The sequence below is a fragment of the Neofelis nebulosa genome, chromosome 6 (genome assembly GCF_028018385.1).
Source record: "Neofelis nebulosa isolate mNeoNeb1 chromosome 6, mNeoNeb1.pri, whole genome shotgun sequence".
NCBI classification, from domain to species: domain Eukaryota; kingdom Metazoa; phylum Chordata; class Mammalia; order Carnivora; family Felidae; genus Neofelis; species Neofelis nebulosa.
In genome coordinates this window covers 28,017,981-28,034,282 of record NC_080787.1, presented here as the reverse complement: position 1 = coordinate 28,034,282, position 16,302 = coordinate 28,017,981, and the positions used below count along the sequence as shown (strand labels likewise).

General features: G+C 37.2%; 1 protein-coding gene across 15 annotated transcripts in view; it reads left to right on the top strand.

Annotated features, from left to right (window-relative positions):
* Positions 1-12,897, top strand: part of PRPF4B (pre-mRNA processing factor 4B) — a 36,533-nt gene extending 23,636 nt beyond the window's left edge. Inside the window, exons 10-17 of one of the 15 annotated variants that reach the window (XR_009262835.1) lie at positions 1,124-1,261; positions 1,870-2,023; positions 4,650-4,764; positions 5,365-5,516; positions 6,856-6,942; positions 8,243-8,984; positions 9,492-9,537; positions 10,052-12,897. Coding sequence is in view for 1 of the 15 variants with exons in the window: in XM_058733151.1 (XP_058589134.1) it covers positions 1,124-1,261; positions 1,870-2,023; positions 4,650-4,764; positions 5,365-5,516; positions 6,856-6,942; positions 8,243-8,446 (850 nt within the window). In the remaining 14 variants the exon portion in view is untranslated. Of the gene's footprint in view, positions 1-1,123; positions 1,262-1,869; positions 2,024-3,822; positions 3,947-4,649; positions 4,765-5,364; positions 5,517-6,855; positions 6,943-8,242 lie in introns of those variants that run through there. The other 14 variants (XR_009262846.1, XR_009262843.1, XR_009262845.1 and 11 more) reach the window with 14 other exon arrangements.
* The last annotated feature ends 3,405 nt before the right edge of the window (positions 12,898-16,302 follow it).

Here is a 16,302-nt window from a genome sequence, read left to right as displayed (position 1 = left end):
TTCTAATAAGCACAATCCATAACCACACACTGAGTTGATGTTAAAGTCAACTTGCCATTATTTTTATTTTTTAATTTACATCCAAGTTAGTTAGCATATAGTGCAATAATGATTTCAGGAGTCAAATCTAGTGATTTCATCCCCTACATACAACACCCAGTGCTATCCCAACAGGTGTCTGTCCTCCTTAATGCCCATCACCCATTTAGCCCCTCCCCCCACCCACAACCCTTCCAGCAACCCTCAGTTTGTTCTCTATATTTAGATCTAAGTTTTGCCCCCCTCCCTATTTTTACATTATTTTTTTTAACGTTTATTTTTGAGACAGAGACAGAGCATGAATGGGGGAGGGTCAGAGAGAGGGAGACACAGAATCTGAAACAGGCTCCAGGCTCTGAGCTGTCAGCACAGAGCCCGATGCGGGGCTCGAACTCACGGACCGCGAGATCATGACCTGAGCTGAAGTCGGCCGCTTAACCGACTGAGCCACCCAGGCACCCCCATTATTTTTGCTTCCCTTTCCTTATGTTTTATCGGTTGTGTATTTTAAATTCTACATATGAGTGAAATCATGATATTTGTCTTTCTCTGGCTAATTTTGCTTAGCATAATGCACTCTCATTCCATCCATGTTGTTGCAGATGGCAAGATTTCATTCTTTTTGATTGTCGAGTAATAGTCCATTAAATTATAACTAGAATTTTAGAGGAAAACCAAATATTTAATACTTGGTAAGACATCCATTATTAGACTCTTACACCAGAACTTGTACAGGGTGGTTCTGTTTTTGTTAAAATAACATTTACATCAAGATGTTTTTGAGATAAAATATGTGCAAGATTGAATTCCTTCAAGAAATGTGGGTTTGTTTCTTAGTGTTTCTTTCTGTTAATTGTGGAAATTAACTACGTGAGAACAATATTTGGCTCAGTATAAATTATTGCATTAATGATATACAGACTTGTCAGTCCTCAATAGATTTATTAGTATTTAAAAAAAATTCCAAACTGTTTATCATCTGTAATACATCAGACTGGAACTAGTTAAATATTGTTTGATTTTTTTTTTTATCTGTATTGTGTTCAGTTTTGATTTTTTTTTTTTTTTTTTTTTTACTTTTCAGGCAAAAAACTGGCTTAAAAGAACTAGAATTCTTGAAAAAACTTAATGATGCGGATCCTGATGACAAATTTCATTGTTTGCGACTCTTCAGACACTTTTATCACAAGCAGCATCTCTGTCTCGTATTTGAGCCTCTAAGGTAAGCTGTCAAATCTGTACATTACTAAACATTTAGATAAATGTGATGACAAATCTTCTGTGTGTTTTATTTTTCCAGTTAGCTCTGGGTTTGTCTTTTACTTTTGGTTAAGAACTAGTTTCTTGACAATAGTTAATGTATAAACACGAATTGACTGCATACCGTGTGCCAAACTCTAATCTCCTGTAGCCATCAGCGCAACAGAGTTTCTCCGAAAGTTCAATACTTTTACACCATGATAAAAAGAAATGGAAATAGTGGAGTAGGAAAATACAATTTTGATTGTCAAAAGTATGGCTTTAGTTTTGGGCTTTCAGATGTAAACCATTCTGAAATCAATAGGAATTTTACCATTGTATGTCTTCCCTTCTATTTTTGAAAATTGAGTTTTACTGGAAAGTTGTGTTATATACACACAGATTCATGTGCTCTCATTTCAATGTAGAATAATTTATTAAACATCTGAGGAGGTTCTTGAACAGGTACTTTCATTATAATCCAGATTGCAGATTTGATTTTACTTTATGCTTGGACATGATTTTGCCTTTTTTATTTCCATTTTGCATTTTAACCCCTAATTTTGTGTTGTTGCTTTTCTCTCCTAAAAGTATGAATTTACGAGAGGTGTTAAAAAAATATGGTAAAGATGTTGGTCTTCATATTAAAGCCGTGAGGTCCTATAGTCAGCAGCTGTTCTTGGCATTAAAACTCCTTAAAAGATGCAATATCCTACATGCAGATATCAAGCCAGACAATATCCTGGTAAGTCCATCAGTCAGGTTGCCTTGTACATCCGTATAGTTTCTTACCAATGATGTGATTACCACTGTATTATTCCAGAAACGATGTCTTAGAAGAACAACTCAGTATATTAATTACCCATTACAAAGGACTTAACCAGGGTTTACTTTTATGGAAGTTGGTCCATGAAATTTCATAGTAAAGTGTAAAGAAAGGAAATAGGCTATTGTCCCCAATTTTTTCCTTTTATTGATGGATTTAGAGTACACATAAATCTCAGGAGTGCTTTAATGGAGTAATGGTGGGTTTCTTCTGGTATCTAAAAAGAAAAAGAAATAAAAGATGCATATGTGTTGTTTGAAATTAGGAATGTTCACAACTCTTTGTTCTCTGTGGTCTGACAGGGTTAGAGACACTTAAGGAGAATTATCTCTTAAATCTACGGTTTGTCTGTAGGTGCCCAGGAGGGGGTCCAAACACAGTAACTCAGTTGTGATTACATTGAAAGGTGTCCCTTTCAGTCTTTATCTCCTAAGGACTTCTGGTATAATATGCAGCTTTCACAGAGTACATGTTTTTGAAATTTAAAAGTAATATATCCTGATAGGGGAGTGATGAATGCACACATACCTCTTCCCTCCCTGGTCCCATTTCTTCACCCCTGTTCTGAGATGTTCAGAGTTGCGGGTATGTTCACAACTTGAGGAATTCCTAACTTGTCTGCTAGTAACATGTTCTACACTTTTAAAAGATTACGATCCCATTAAAGTTTAAGGATCCCTTGTCAGTAACTTAGCTGTTAGTTCAGATTCTTCTTTTACTTTTTTAATATCTTAAAATATTTTCTTCCAGACGAGCACATAAATAATGAGACATTCCATCTTAGCATGTTTTGTCTGACTTTACAATGTATTGCGTATCCAGTATAATTTGGGGTTAGAAGAGCTGAGTAATTACAGTGAAATCAATGAATTGTAGACTTGCCTAGTCAACTTCATAGTTAGTTTTTACCTCAATTTTCTTTAAATTGTGAAATATAACATTATATCAAAGAATGTGTAAGATCTATAAAACCTAAAGGTAACTATGCATTGAAAATCTGTTTAACCACCATAGAAGTTAAAGAATAAGACCTTTGCTCTTATTTTTAAAACTTCATTTTCTTTGAGTTAATGCTACTCTCATAAGGTTTTCACATGGACTTCAGACACTGAATGTTGTCTCTCCTTCCCAAGAAAGGAGGAAATAGACCTCAGAGATCACAGGGAGCTGCTTGTGAATGAAAATCCAAAACTTCTAGCCCAGGATTTCAACCATCAGTGTGGTAGGAGTACCACATTCCTTGTGAGAGGATAGAAATTGTGTAGCCAAACTGAAATGCACATAAGTGTGGCTCCCCTGCTATCATTTAAGGCATGTTAGCCAGCCCAAGAGTGTAACTCCTGTCAGTGGAACTGGTAGATTGTAATTTTAAAATTGTCCTGAGGTTTCTCTGGGTTTTAAACTGCTTCGTTAATTAAGTAGCTGAATGCAGTTTATACTTTTTAAAAAGCTTCACAAGTACTTTTCCATTTGAAGATCCCTATCTTCCTGAGACCCCAGATGAAGAGAATGGTTACGGATATGGCAGTTAAAAATAATCATTTCCATTATTAGCTTAATTCTGTGGATATCAACTGTAATGGGCCAATCTGTAACACTGACCAGACTTGGATATCCCAGTAGAAAGTGTTTATGTTAAAGTGTTATGTTTCTTTGGGGTGGGAACTATAGGCCAAGTTCAAGTCCCAACTCGGAATTTGTGTGTGTCTCTTTTGAAGGGGGGAAGGGACTCTGGAATATGAATTATCTTCACTTGTTAATCCTGAACATGCTTCTGACTCATGAGTGGCAGCAGCCATGGGAGCAGCTCCAGCCTTTCTCAGCAGATGTCACTGTTACTGTGTATGTTGAAGTATTTACAAAGGAAAAAAGAAACAAATGACTAATATAGAGTTCATATTTATCAAATATTGTGCCAAATATATTTAACATTTTCTTGACTAATACCTTTTTTATATTTAAGGGATTTAGTATTTTTTAGACTTGAAGTGATTGCTAAATTTGGGATGGTCTAGCAGCTTCCGGTGAAGAATGTTTTTACTCTGATTTTGTCCAGATTTAATCTGAATCGTCCTCTGCTTTCATTGCTATCATAATTTTCTGGCAACTGAAAGTTAACCTCAGTCAATTGAAAGTTAGAATCTAAATGTGATCCCTTCTTAATAAACGTGTTCATGTTCCTTTAAATTAGTAACTTGACTTTATTCAGGTATTCTGGGGATTTTTAGAAGATGATTTGCTTCAATGAGATTTTTTATTACCCCTCCCTTTTCAAAGTAGCATAGGTATTAATAATACTTGGTATTATTCCATATTTCCTCACTGAAAAAAGTTCTTTTAACTAATTATAATCAAATACTTGATAGCTCTTAATTTTCTATAATTAGGAAATTGAGTTCTAAGATAATTAGAAAAGGAATTTTTAAATGGGTAACTTTGTTTTCAGTATTGGAAATAACTTCTCAAAACCCATTGTTTTTTATCTGATTATTTGTCTTAATTCTTTCTGGCATGAATTAAACTTTCATGATAAAATGTTTTGCAGGTTAATGAATCAAAAACTATTTTAAAGCTCTGCGATTTTGGGTCGGCTTCACATGTTGCGGATAATGACATAACACCTTATCTTGTCAGTAGATTTTATCGTGCTCCTGAAATCAGTAAGTCTCTTCAGCTGTTCTTTGACCTGGGCCATCATATGCAGTGGAAACAGCATATTTAATGTCTAAGTACTGTTTTCCATCGCACTTCAGCAGCTGCTCGAGGTCATTCATGAGGAAGGGAACCGTAGCAAGTTCATCCTCCTCAGGTGGAATGGTGGTAGTTGTGACAGGAGTCTTGATCATGTCTGGCAAGAGTAGCAAAACAGTTCTGGAAAATCCTCGGCTTTAGAAGACTGCTCTTGATTACTCAAGGTCTGATTATCAAATTTATGGATTATATGGAACCTTTGTTTTTTTCTCTTCCTGTTGCCTTGGTTGAGGCTGGTTAGCACCTCCACCAAAGGTGAAATGAAAAAAGAAATACACACTTTCTTCCACACCCCCCTTCAGTCCCTTCTGCATTTTCTCATTTTTTAAGGTTTTTAAGTTTAAGAGTCTACTAAGAATTAGTGGGGGAAAAAACATAAAGCTAATGCCAAAGTGAGGTATTAAGATTGCAGTTATGGAGGCCGAGCTAAATTAATCCCTCATTAATGAAAATAAATTGTAGTTGATTGTTTTTATCATCATGTATTAACACTCCCATTTTGTTTCCAGTTATAGGGAAAAGCTATGACTATGGTATAGACATGTGGTCTGTGGGTTGTACCTTATATGAACTCTACACCGGAAAAATTTTGTTTCCTGGCAAAACCAATAACCATATGTTGAAGCTTGCCATGGATCTCAAAGGAAAGATGCCCAATAAGGTAGGACATTAGTGTGAGCTGCTTTTTGTTTTTTGAGGTCTTAGCAGTAGTTTATTGTAGACCAGTAGATTGCTGACACTTAGTCCTCAGTAGTGTCTATAAAACAATTTCAGAAAGGCAGGTATATGGCTACTGTGATTCCTTAGTTCTTTTTCATTTCTGCTATTTAAGTTAGTGGTTCTAATCAACCAAGAGCTGTCAAGATAAGTCCATTTTCCTCTTCCCTCTAATGTCTCTCTTTGCTTTTCTTTATTCTTTTAAGCAGGAGGGTAGGGGCCTAGAGTTTGGAGTAGAATTGGAATTGAGGAAGAGAGATTGATGAGCATAAATTTGTTCAGCACCATACATGTGTATATATATGACTGTTTCATATCTTTGTTCTTCCCTTGTTTGTTTATTGTCCTTTAATGATGGGCAGAGAAGCAGCCTTGGGAGCACACCGTATATTGATAACAGCACCAAACATGCTTGAGAGGTGGAATGAAAAAAGATGCAGGTCAGGTTAGTTCAGATGTGAAGAAGGGCTCAGTTGTCAGAATGATGGGGGACTACTGGAAAAGGAACTTGATGGCCTTCAGTTTATTCAGATTAGAAGTTCTTTGGGAAAGGAAGTTACAAAGAAAACTCCCTTGAATTTGACATCTTTATAACCTAAAATTCACCCTTAATGCTTCAGCTACAACAATTATTTCAGAAATGAAGCAGAAACTTGAGGCATTTATAAACCTGAGGGCCATATGTTAGACTTTGATGATTTCAGCTTATTTGCTAAATTTTCTGAGAGATTACAGATTTTTCCACGTATGGGTCAGAAGCCATTGTATTTTTCAGGTACTGTCCAAATTCTATTATGTTGGGCTTGGTTAGAAGAAGTTACACAAAAATTAGCCATGTTGGTATTTGTTTTAATGAGGTCTCACCTATATCCTCTTTGGACCATTGGAACATAATTTGTGAAATGTCATTGGGTTTCTTAAACTGCCAAGAGAAAAGGGTCCAAATGTGTGATACTTTTACTTTCTAAGCATAAATTATTTTGTCTTTGTTTGATCCTCAATTTTGAATAATGAAAGCACAATGTGATATTATAATTGGTTTAAGTCACTGCCTGGGAAAATTGAATTTCATGATATTAAGTAGTTTCAGGCACAGCATTTCTATTTGCTCTTTCAAAGGGGTTAAACTCTCCAGAGCAAGGACTCTAAGATTCCTAAACAAGGAGACAAACCTAGAGAGACTAAATTAATATTATTTGTGACTTGTTTCGTATTAAATTGTTAGTAGGCCAGACTGTTTCATAATAGTTCAAAACCCAAGTTTTGTTTTGCTTTATTGCCAGATGATTCGGAAAGGTGTATTCAAAGACCAGCATTTTGATCAAAACCTCAACTTCATGTATATAGAAGTTGATAAAGTAACAGAGAGGGTAAGTCTCTTTTAGCTGTGCTACATTAAATGATTTTTTTACTGTGAACAAACAATGCTGGGTGGTACTAGGAGCAATGAATATTTAAAACACTAAAAATAATTCCTTTTGCTGTTGGCCAATTCCTGAATAAAACACAATCAGGTTATGAAAAAGATGAAGGAATTTAAAAATGTTTAGTATAATGAGTCTATTTTTATTATAGGTCATATTTAAATGGCCCTCTTCCTCTGTTCTTTGGATTCTGGCCTCCCATCCAGCTTTTGTGCTGCTTGCCAGAGTGATCTTTTTGAAAACAAATCTGATCATGTTATTCTCCCTGCTTAAAACCCTTCTTTGGGTTCCTCTCTGATGAACTCTGCCATCTTCAGCAGTTCCCACCCCCTCGCAGTACTCTGTAAACCCCACCATGCCACACTTGGCAGTTAGCCAAAGGGCCTGCTGTGTCACACCTCTGTGCCTTTGTTCACAGACTGTCCTGACCTTATCTGCCTCCTGTACTTCCTCATCCCCTAAAAATAATTTGTCCAACTTCAGGCCTCAAGGGAAATACACATTCTACATGAGCCCTTCTAAAACCTCCAGGTTAAAGTAAGGACTTCTTTGTTTTTGTTTGCCCCATTATATCGGCTGTTCCTAACTTCATCGGAGCACTTAACCACAAATACTTTTTGGTATGGACTTGCTTCCGTGTCTGTTTGTTACCACTTCAGGATAGGGAAAGTACAGTTCAAACTCAAGTGTTTACTGTTAATTATTATTAAACTGTTTTAGGGTTTTCACAGACTTCTTTCTTTTGACATTTTCTCTCTTTTTACAAAATTAAATTACAGTGTTTTTTAAAAACTGTCATTGCTAACTTGGGGTTGATTTTTTTTTTTCCCCCATTGAAGTTTTTTGGTTGCTTCTTAAAAAGATGTAGACTAGGGGCGCCTGGGTGGCTCAGTTGGTTGAGCGCCGACTTCGGCTCAGGTCACGATCTCGCGGTCTGTGAGTTCGAGCCCCGCATCGGGCCCCTGTGCTGACAGCTCAGAGCTCGGAGCCTGTTTCAGATTCTGTGTCTCCCTCTCTCTGACCCTCCCCCATTCATGCTCTGTCTCTCTCTGTCTCAAAAATAAATAAAAACGTTAAAAAAAAAAAAAAAAAAGTACTTTAAAAGATGTAGACTAGAGGAAGCTGTGTCAAAGTTTTCAATGAGTAGATGATAATCTATGTTAGAAGTCTTGATGAAGCAGTCTGATTTAAGTTACATATGCTTAGTAACTCATTTAGACATACACATTTTAAAAATTATTTTTAGGAGAAGGTTACTGTCATGAGCACCATTAATCCAACCAAGGACCTGTTGGCTGACTTGATTGGGTGCCAGCGACTTCCTGAAGACCAACGTAAAAAAGTACACCAGCTAAAGGACTTGTTGGACCAGATCCTGATGTTGGACCCAGCTAAACGAATTAGCATCAATCAGGCCCTACAGCATGCCTTCATCCAGGAAAAAATTTAAACGAGATGAAGAAGCTCCAAGGGTTTGAGTAATTAAATACAAAGACTGAAGAAATTTCACAGCAGTTTATTAATGTATATAAACTTATAAATATTTCTCCAGCAAATTTGAGGAAGCATGATATATTTGAATTAACACCAAGGGTGATATTTCTTTTAGAAATGTTAGTTAATCTGTTTTGTGTCTTATGTGAAATTTCACTGTAGAACTGTTTTAATTGCCAAGACTGCACAGAATTACAGTGCAAATGTATATGGTTGCAGTTCACATAAAAGACAAAAGCATCTGTTATAAAAGGAGTAGTAATGTTGGGTGGTTGATTTATTTTTAGCAAACTTGGCTTCATATTGGTCTTCAGATAAAATGGCCAGCATAAATGCTGTTTATATTCACATTTTCCTAGGTGTGTGTGTGCAGGCCACAGCGGCATGCCCTTGGCGTAGTCAGTGCCGAAGGGGGTCTGTTCCTTCTTGAGCCTGCCTGCAGGGACGGCCTCCTCTTTTAAAGCAGGTTGTGTACAACATTCAGTACACTGAAGGTAAGCTAAACCATCAACATCACTGGCGTTTTAAGACGTTATTTTATTGGAACAGTTGACAAATGAGGGATATTAGCTTTGTGGCGGAATTCCCTGCATGTGTGCTAACTGATCTCGTTTTCTTTTTTGGCATCGCGACTGTGGCATAGTTACAATTTCTGTTCTGTTCATCACATTTAAAATTGGAAGAGTGTGCGCTTGATGGATAGAGCGCCTTCAGTGTACTGTTTCTTATTAACTTTAATTTTTTAAAATCAACTTGCTATAGACTTTATATACATTTTGTTAAATACAGTTCGTAGTGACATAGAAACAATGCGTAGTTTTCATTTACTAATTACAAATGTTGAGGCCTAATTCTGAGTCCTCATATTTAAAAGTTAGACAACATAATGAAATTTTTAACTATTTGTATGTCATTTTGAAAGTGTACTGCTTTATGGTAAAAGTGTTTTTTCATTTGTTCATTGTTTTCATTATTTGTGATCATGTTGTCTTTCAATACAGGCATAAACCTTCCACTCTTGAACAAAGCAGCTGCTTTTTAAAAGCGGTAATTGCTTCTTTACCTTTTATTTCTTTTGTAAATGAAACTTTTCTTTAAGAATGTGACTTTAAAGTGTTGTCTATTGCATAAAACAGTTGACACTCACTTATTGTAAAGTGAAGATTGTTCTACTGCATGTGAAGTGGACCATGCAGATTTCTGTATGTTCTCAGTATGCATCACTAGATAATAAAGTCTTTTGTGAACAAGGCATTTGTAGCCATTTTTAAAAGTTTTTGTCTTCAGTGCTGGTAAGTCAGGTAAACCATAACTAGTTAAAAGCAACCTTTCATTTCTTCCTTTAAGTCTTTAAAAGAATTATTTGTTAAAGATGTAAAGCCTAGCCACAAGTTTATCATTTTATTAATAATCAGGATCCTAATTATTTCATCAAAAGAATCCTGCAAATATTGTCAGCTTTCAGTGTAGTGAGATAATTCCTGTAGGTTATGGGGTATAATTCAGGATTTAACTAATGTTTCTGCTATTTTCTCACTTTTCCTTCTGATGGTGCGGAAAGAGAAAAAAGGAAAACGGGGCACAGGCCATTCAACGCCTTCTCCAAGGGGTCTGATTTGCTGAGACACCAGCTTCACCTTCTTAACAAGGTTATTTCTGACAGCATGTGTAGATAAACATTTAGCCACAATTTAAGACAAAATCATGTAAATCAGCTTGGTTTTGCAACACAAAGGAATTCGTATTTTTAAACATGGTAGGGGAGCTTTTTCAGAAATGCATATGAATCTTTTCTGTTTGGGTGGTAAAATTAATGCTTGTCTTCCTGAGCAATGTGGAAAATAATCAGATTTTTGGGGTTTAAATAATATTTTTAAATTGTAAATGGGATTTTTTTATTCACCCAGGCACCTAATTACAACAAGATGCACGTTTTGGTGCATTCAAGAATGGAAAATCAGAATAGCAGCATTCTTCTGGTGGGTTTTGCTCCATTTAAAGACATGAAATGAACTACAGCCAGGAAGGTGATAGATGATATAATAAGCCAACTTTGAATCTACACCCCGTCTCTTCATGGTTTAGACTTTACTAAAGTAAATACAAGCTGGTTTCCATCTTCAGGTAGAGGGAAGCCTTTTACAAAAGGCTTCACAGGTGCAGCTTTTCTACCTTAACGAAATGGGTAGTGATTTTCCCACCATGATTTACTTTATTTTGGTGATCATATGCTGCATATTCGAGTCTTTTGTAGTTATTTTCACTCAAAATAGTTAACATTTTGATGCTTCTGGTGATTTTTCATGGCTTCGTTTTATATAATTATTTAAGTAAGTTAACTTTCACTAGAGACAGTTCATCTTATGCCTTCAAAACTATTACCTATTCTTTAAAAAACAAAGTTGCTTGTTACTTGTTCTTTGTGTTTTAGGTGCAGTTCAGTGGAAGATGATGACAGCCAGAAGACATGAGCTAAGGTTTCTGTCCTATAAAAGATTAAAACAAACAAACAAAAAAGAATCCTCCATTTAATTTTTGTCTAATTTTTTAGTTTTCAGCCTTATCATTTGGGTTTCGTTAATGTTTGGCACTTAGAGTAGTAGTGCTGTTGTGTTCATCTGTACATGCTTGTTTTATTGTGCTTCCTACCTCTCCCCTCTCTTCCCTCCCCTACAGTAAAAACAGTGGTCATTGAGTGGTTGGTAGGAAAGACTCCTCAATGGCGAGATTCCACATTAAACACGTGGCCGTCAGAATTGGTCCCTAGGGGTTATTAGGAAACTAGAAACCACCAAAACCTTGTACATCAAAAAGCAGTCTTTAGCTTTAGGTATCTAATCTCCTTGGCAAATGCAAAAGAATAGCAAGTCGTGGAATTTGAAGAACACTATTATTCAACTCCCTTAATCCTCTTTCCTTTTAACCCAGCTTTCCTTTTAGTCCCTTTGTTTTCACAAGTGCACCAATCATGGTCTTAAAATAGACACAGTATTTAGAGTCACTGTCAGTTTTTCTTCTTAAGGGAAATGAGAGAAGTCAATCTTCCCAAATTTAGCATTCCTAGATTTGTCTATTTGAAAGGAACTCTGTAAACATTCTTTATATACATACACAGGATTTGATTAGAATTTGTAATTTTGCAGAGGCAGAAATTCAGAACTTGGTAAGACCTGTGTGTTTGATTATGGTCATTTAGTTGAATTACCTTTAACCTACATTCATATTTCACAGTAGCTGTATAGTTTTCAAATAAGTTACTCTCTGGTAAAGCTTTTTGTTTTATTACACTTCACAGCAAAATAATACCGTGACTGTGTCGGACTTCAGGGTTCCTAAGTCTTAGGACACAACCCTCAAAAAGGTCCTACTTTCTGTAGTGAGAGGGTAGGTGAGATCCAGAAAGCACATACATTGGAGAGCCCATTCTAGGTGGACCTTATTCTCAAAGGTCTCAGAATTCAGGTTGGAATATCCAAGTTTTGAAGGAAGGGAGCATCTGGTTGTAAACTTTGAAGACCTTCCCAGTATTCACTTTCACCCTTAAGTCCTTATTAATAGCATCCTGTTTATTCAAACCCAGTGTATAACTCATTCCACTCTACTACTTCAAAATAGTTTTGTATTTGTAAAATACTGTAACTTTTTTTTCCCCATTATTATAACCACCTCTTTAAAACAAATACTCAGGGCATTTCTACAATACGAAAAACGTATGTTTTATGGTATGTGGTAGAGCAGAGAAATGTAATGTTCTCACATTTGTTTCATATTTGCATCTGTCCTGCTTTGCTTTACCTGTACTTGATCATCATTTGGTTACTGGAGCTGGCTAGGTAGAAATAAAATCTCTGAAATGACACAGGAATCACATCTCTTCAAACTTAGGCCAGGCAGTTAAGGAATGCCCTTTTTAAATAGTGGAGATAGGAAAGTAGACATTCAAATAAGTAATTTCCTTTCATGAGTTATGATATCATTAGAAATTGGGCTTCGTGAAGTGTTTCTTTCCTTGTAGCATACTAGTTCAAGCATATATTATGCAACACAAGTTTTATCATTCTCCTAGACGGAATGTCTTCCTTTTGGAAGTGTTCACTACAGATTCATTTGTGTTTTTTTTACATGTCAATAATGTACACTAAATTGACTTAAAATGTTTTCCAGTTATTTGATAGATATCATCATGGCATCTTTAATTGTTTTCTTCTCCTTCTGTATGTAGGGTAAGGGACTGTTCTTCTGAAGAATCTTTCCATTTAGTGATCAAGATATGGAAGCTGGTCTCTGAAAATACTCAATGTGTATCCCAATTACTCATGGTATCATTTGAATTGTAACTTGCATTTTAAATAGAAACAATGTTTCCAATTATTGGGAAACCTTAATAAAATATGCCTCTTGTTACCAGGTTGTCTCCTGATTTTTTCCTTTGTTCCAGTTTGGTATTTTGTGTTTAGTTTTAAATTAAAACACCATTTCCCACCTAAAGTTTCTTAGATGCTATTTCACTGGTGTTCATAGATCTGCCTCGAAAGGTATTCTGTGCTCAAATCTGATTGACAACTGCCGGATTAAGTTAGAGTGGTATTTACAGGTTCTCAGAAGACATCTGATGTGCATCCCAGTGAGGGCAAAGGTATAGAGAGAAGTTTACCAAACCACTTGGCAGAATATGCCCTTTCACAGAACCTGCTGTTTGGAAACAGCCTAGTATCTTCCTTACAAACATCAAAATCCTTCCTAGTGACTAAGTGCACAACACACACCAAACGAACGGTGTTGGATTCCTATTCTTGGTACATATAGTTCTGATTTGGTTTTCCTAATAATAGAAACATTGTAAGTAAGGAGAGAACTCCCTCTTCTGTAATGATTTCATTCAATTAGTTCATTGCAGATGGGAAAGGCTGGCAAATACTGGACTCTATCTTTAGTCTGTCCATTTTCATTTAAGGAAATGTCCTTAACAAAACAACGTGTAAAATGCTTAAGAGTGGCAGCAAGGCTGAGTGGCTCTTTAATACACAAAGCAGGACTGGAGAATGGAAGACAGCCAGAATGTGTGGCTGTGTGAATACACTTGACCTAGCTGATGCTCCCTTCTCTCATTAGCAGTCGATTCCTGATTTTGGGAAGAAATGGGCCAAATGGCTGTGGTTCTGGGTACCCTCCCCCCCCCCCCCAAAGGCCCCAGTTGTTTTCTGCTTGGGCTAGCAGACGGTTAATGACCATATGCTATTCTTCTAAAGTGACATGAGAGTCTTGAGATCCTATTTTTTATCAGAGTGTATTGGGCTTGGGAGGAGGTTGCTGCAAACTTTAAAGAGAAAGATGTGCTTTCTCTCATTGAGGAAATCGAGAGATCCAAAAAGGAGCTAAGACAAGGCTTCAATACTAGAGAGCTAAACATGGGGAATTTATGAGCAAGCCATTAAGCCAAATTCAACTAAAGTTTACTGGACGGAATTAACTTCCAATTTAAACATGTCTGTTACAAACTGCCAGATGTTTCTTCAAAATTAGTAGAAGTTGGCTATTTCTCAAGCCCGTTGGAAGTCAAGTCTTTTGACTTTGTTGGTAACTACTGTGCCCCCACCCCTCAGTGGTGAGTTTTCCTTGTAGGGGTAAAATAGGCAATGTTTGGCTATCCTTTTACAAGATGAAATTAAGATGGCTACATCTTCCTATGTACATTATGCCTCTTCCAACCTCCTTTTAGAGACTCCATTTAAACACAAAATATTTTGGCAACTATTTTTACAAATGATCATGACGTGTTAAAATTAGTACCTTTGCCTCATAATTGAAATCTGCACTGCTGCAAATGTGTTTTTTACATAGTTACATTGAACACAATTAGGGACTGGGGCATCTGGGTGGCTCAGTCAGTTAAACAGCTGACTTCAGCTCAGGTCATGATCTCCCAGTTTGTGAGTTCTAGCCCAGCATTAGGCTCACTGCTGTCAGCACAGCCTGTTTTGGAGCCTCTGTCCCCTCTCTGCCCCTCCCCTGTCGGTTCTCTCTCTCAAAATAAACTTAAAAAAATAAAGCAATTTGGGACTAATTGAAAACTGGTGTTTCAGTAGCTAGCTTTTTTTTTTTTTTTTTTTTTTTCAGGTCTAATGACATCCTAAATAAAGTGGCCTGGTTATGTTTGCAGTAAGAAATTTGCCCTACCTCTAAGACATTAAAGCTGAGAATCTGTCTCCTCCCACCTCCCAAAGCAATCCTATTCATGGGAATCTATTTCATGGAACTGCTGACCGTGATCTTTTACTACCTCTCCCTCTAAAATACCCCCCATTGCCCATGTGCCACTCCCACTCCTGATCTTGACAACCAGGGACGGTGTCTGCATCACTTCATACCGTGTCCCTGATGCCTGGCACATGCCTTGTAAGATGTAGGACATTAATAATCTTGAGTTGTTACTCCAGTGACAGTGAATTCAGTGCTGAGGCAGCTCATTCCATTCAGTGTGCTCTCCTGTGTCATTCCTCTTTTCCCTGATCTATTTGGTAATTTTCCAGGCACTTTACTCAATCCTCACATGATTATATGAGATAAAAGATAACTCTACCCACCTTACCAATTAGGAAAGTGAAGAACCAAGGTTAAGGAACCTGACTGAGGTGTATAGCTGTTAAGTGGCAGAGCCTGGGTTCAGACTCAGTCTGGCCTTGGAGCCAGCGCCTGTAACTGCTGTGTCACCTAACAGTCCTCAAGGCTGGGTAAAGTCCTTTCCTTATGTACTGTGAAGGGTATCTACATGCCAACCAATGATTGTTCGGGATACAGTGGTGAACAGAACAGGCATGTCCCTTTCCTGAAGCTTTCACAGATAAAAATTACATCATTACAACCCTAAAGGTGAAGGGATAAAATGCAAGCAAGTAAAGAAGGTAGAAATGAGAATGGGTACAAGGGTTGGCAAATAAGGCTCAATACTCAGAGCTGTAAGAATGAGAGTAAGGATGGGGCGCCTGGGCGGTTCAGTCCATTGAGCATCTGACTTCAGCTCAGGTCATGATCTCACAGTTTGTGGGTTTGAGCCCTGCATCAGGTTCTGTGCTGACAGCTTGGAGCCTGGAGCCTGCTTCAGATTCTGTGTCTCTCTGCCGATCCCCTTCTCACACTCTGTCTCTCTCTCAAAAATAAACATTAAAAAAATTTTTTTTAAATAATGAGAGTAAGGGTGGTTGAGAGGGGAAACCAGAAAGATCATTTGTTGCAAGCTGGAACAGAGTGAAAGCTGGAGTCCATTTTTGTATTCTATCAAAGGCATGTTCTAGTACTTTGGATAATGACACCAACTGTGTGGGATTTAGGCAAAATTCTATGACAAGGGATCCTGAACAGTTAATTTTCTATTGCTGTGTTGATGCAGTTCCAGAAAATTCTTGGAAACTAAAAACTAAGCATGCTCTCTTTGACCTCTGCTTCTAAGCAAACTCCTTGAGCCTTATTCTTTGAGCACAAATAGCACAAAGGAAACTGAGCTGCAGTTGCTGTCTTCAAAGTGTATTTGAATCGTCCTGAAAATTCACTTCGCCACATGGATCTCATGTTATTTCATCTTATGGGGGGGGGGGGGGCAGGGGGCAGGGGGATGCTACACAAAAATGGAATATCAATTGCCTTGGTGGGGGGCTGGGAGCGGGAACAGGCCTTTTATTTCTCATTTTCCTTTGGGTAACCTAAAAGTTTTAATCCTGTGTTACTTTTTTAATGTTTAAGAAAAACTCATTTGAATTCACCAACCATCAACTGAAAACCAAAGCACATGATCCCCACAAACCAACCAACCCTGAG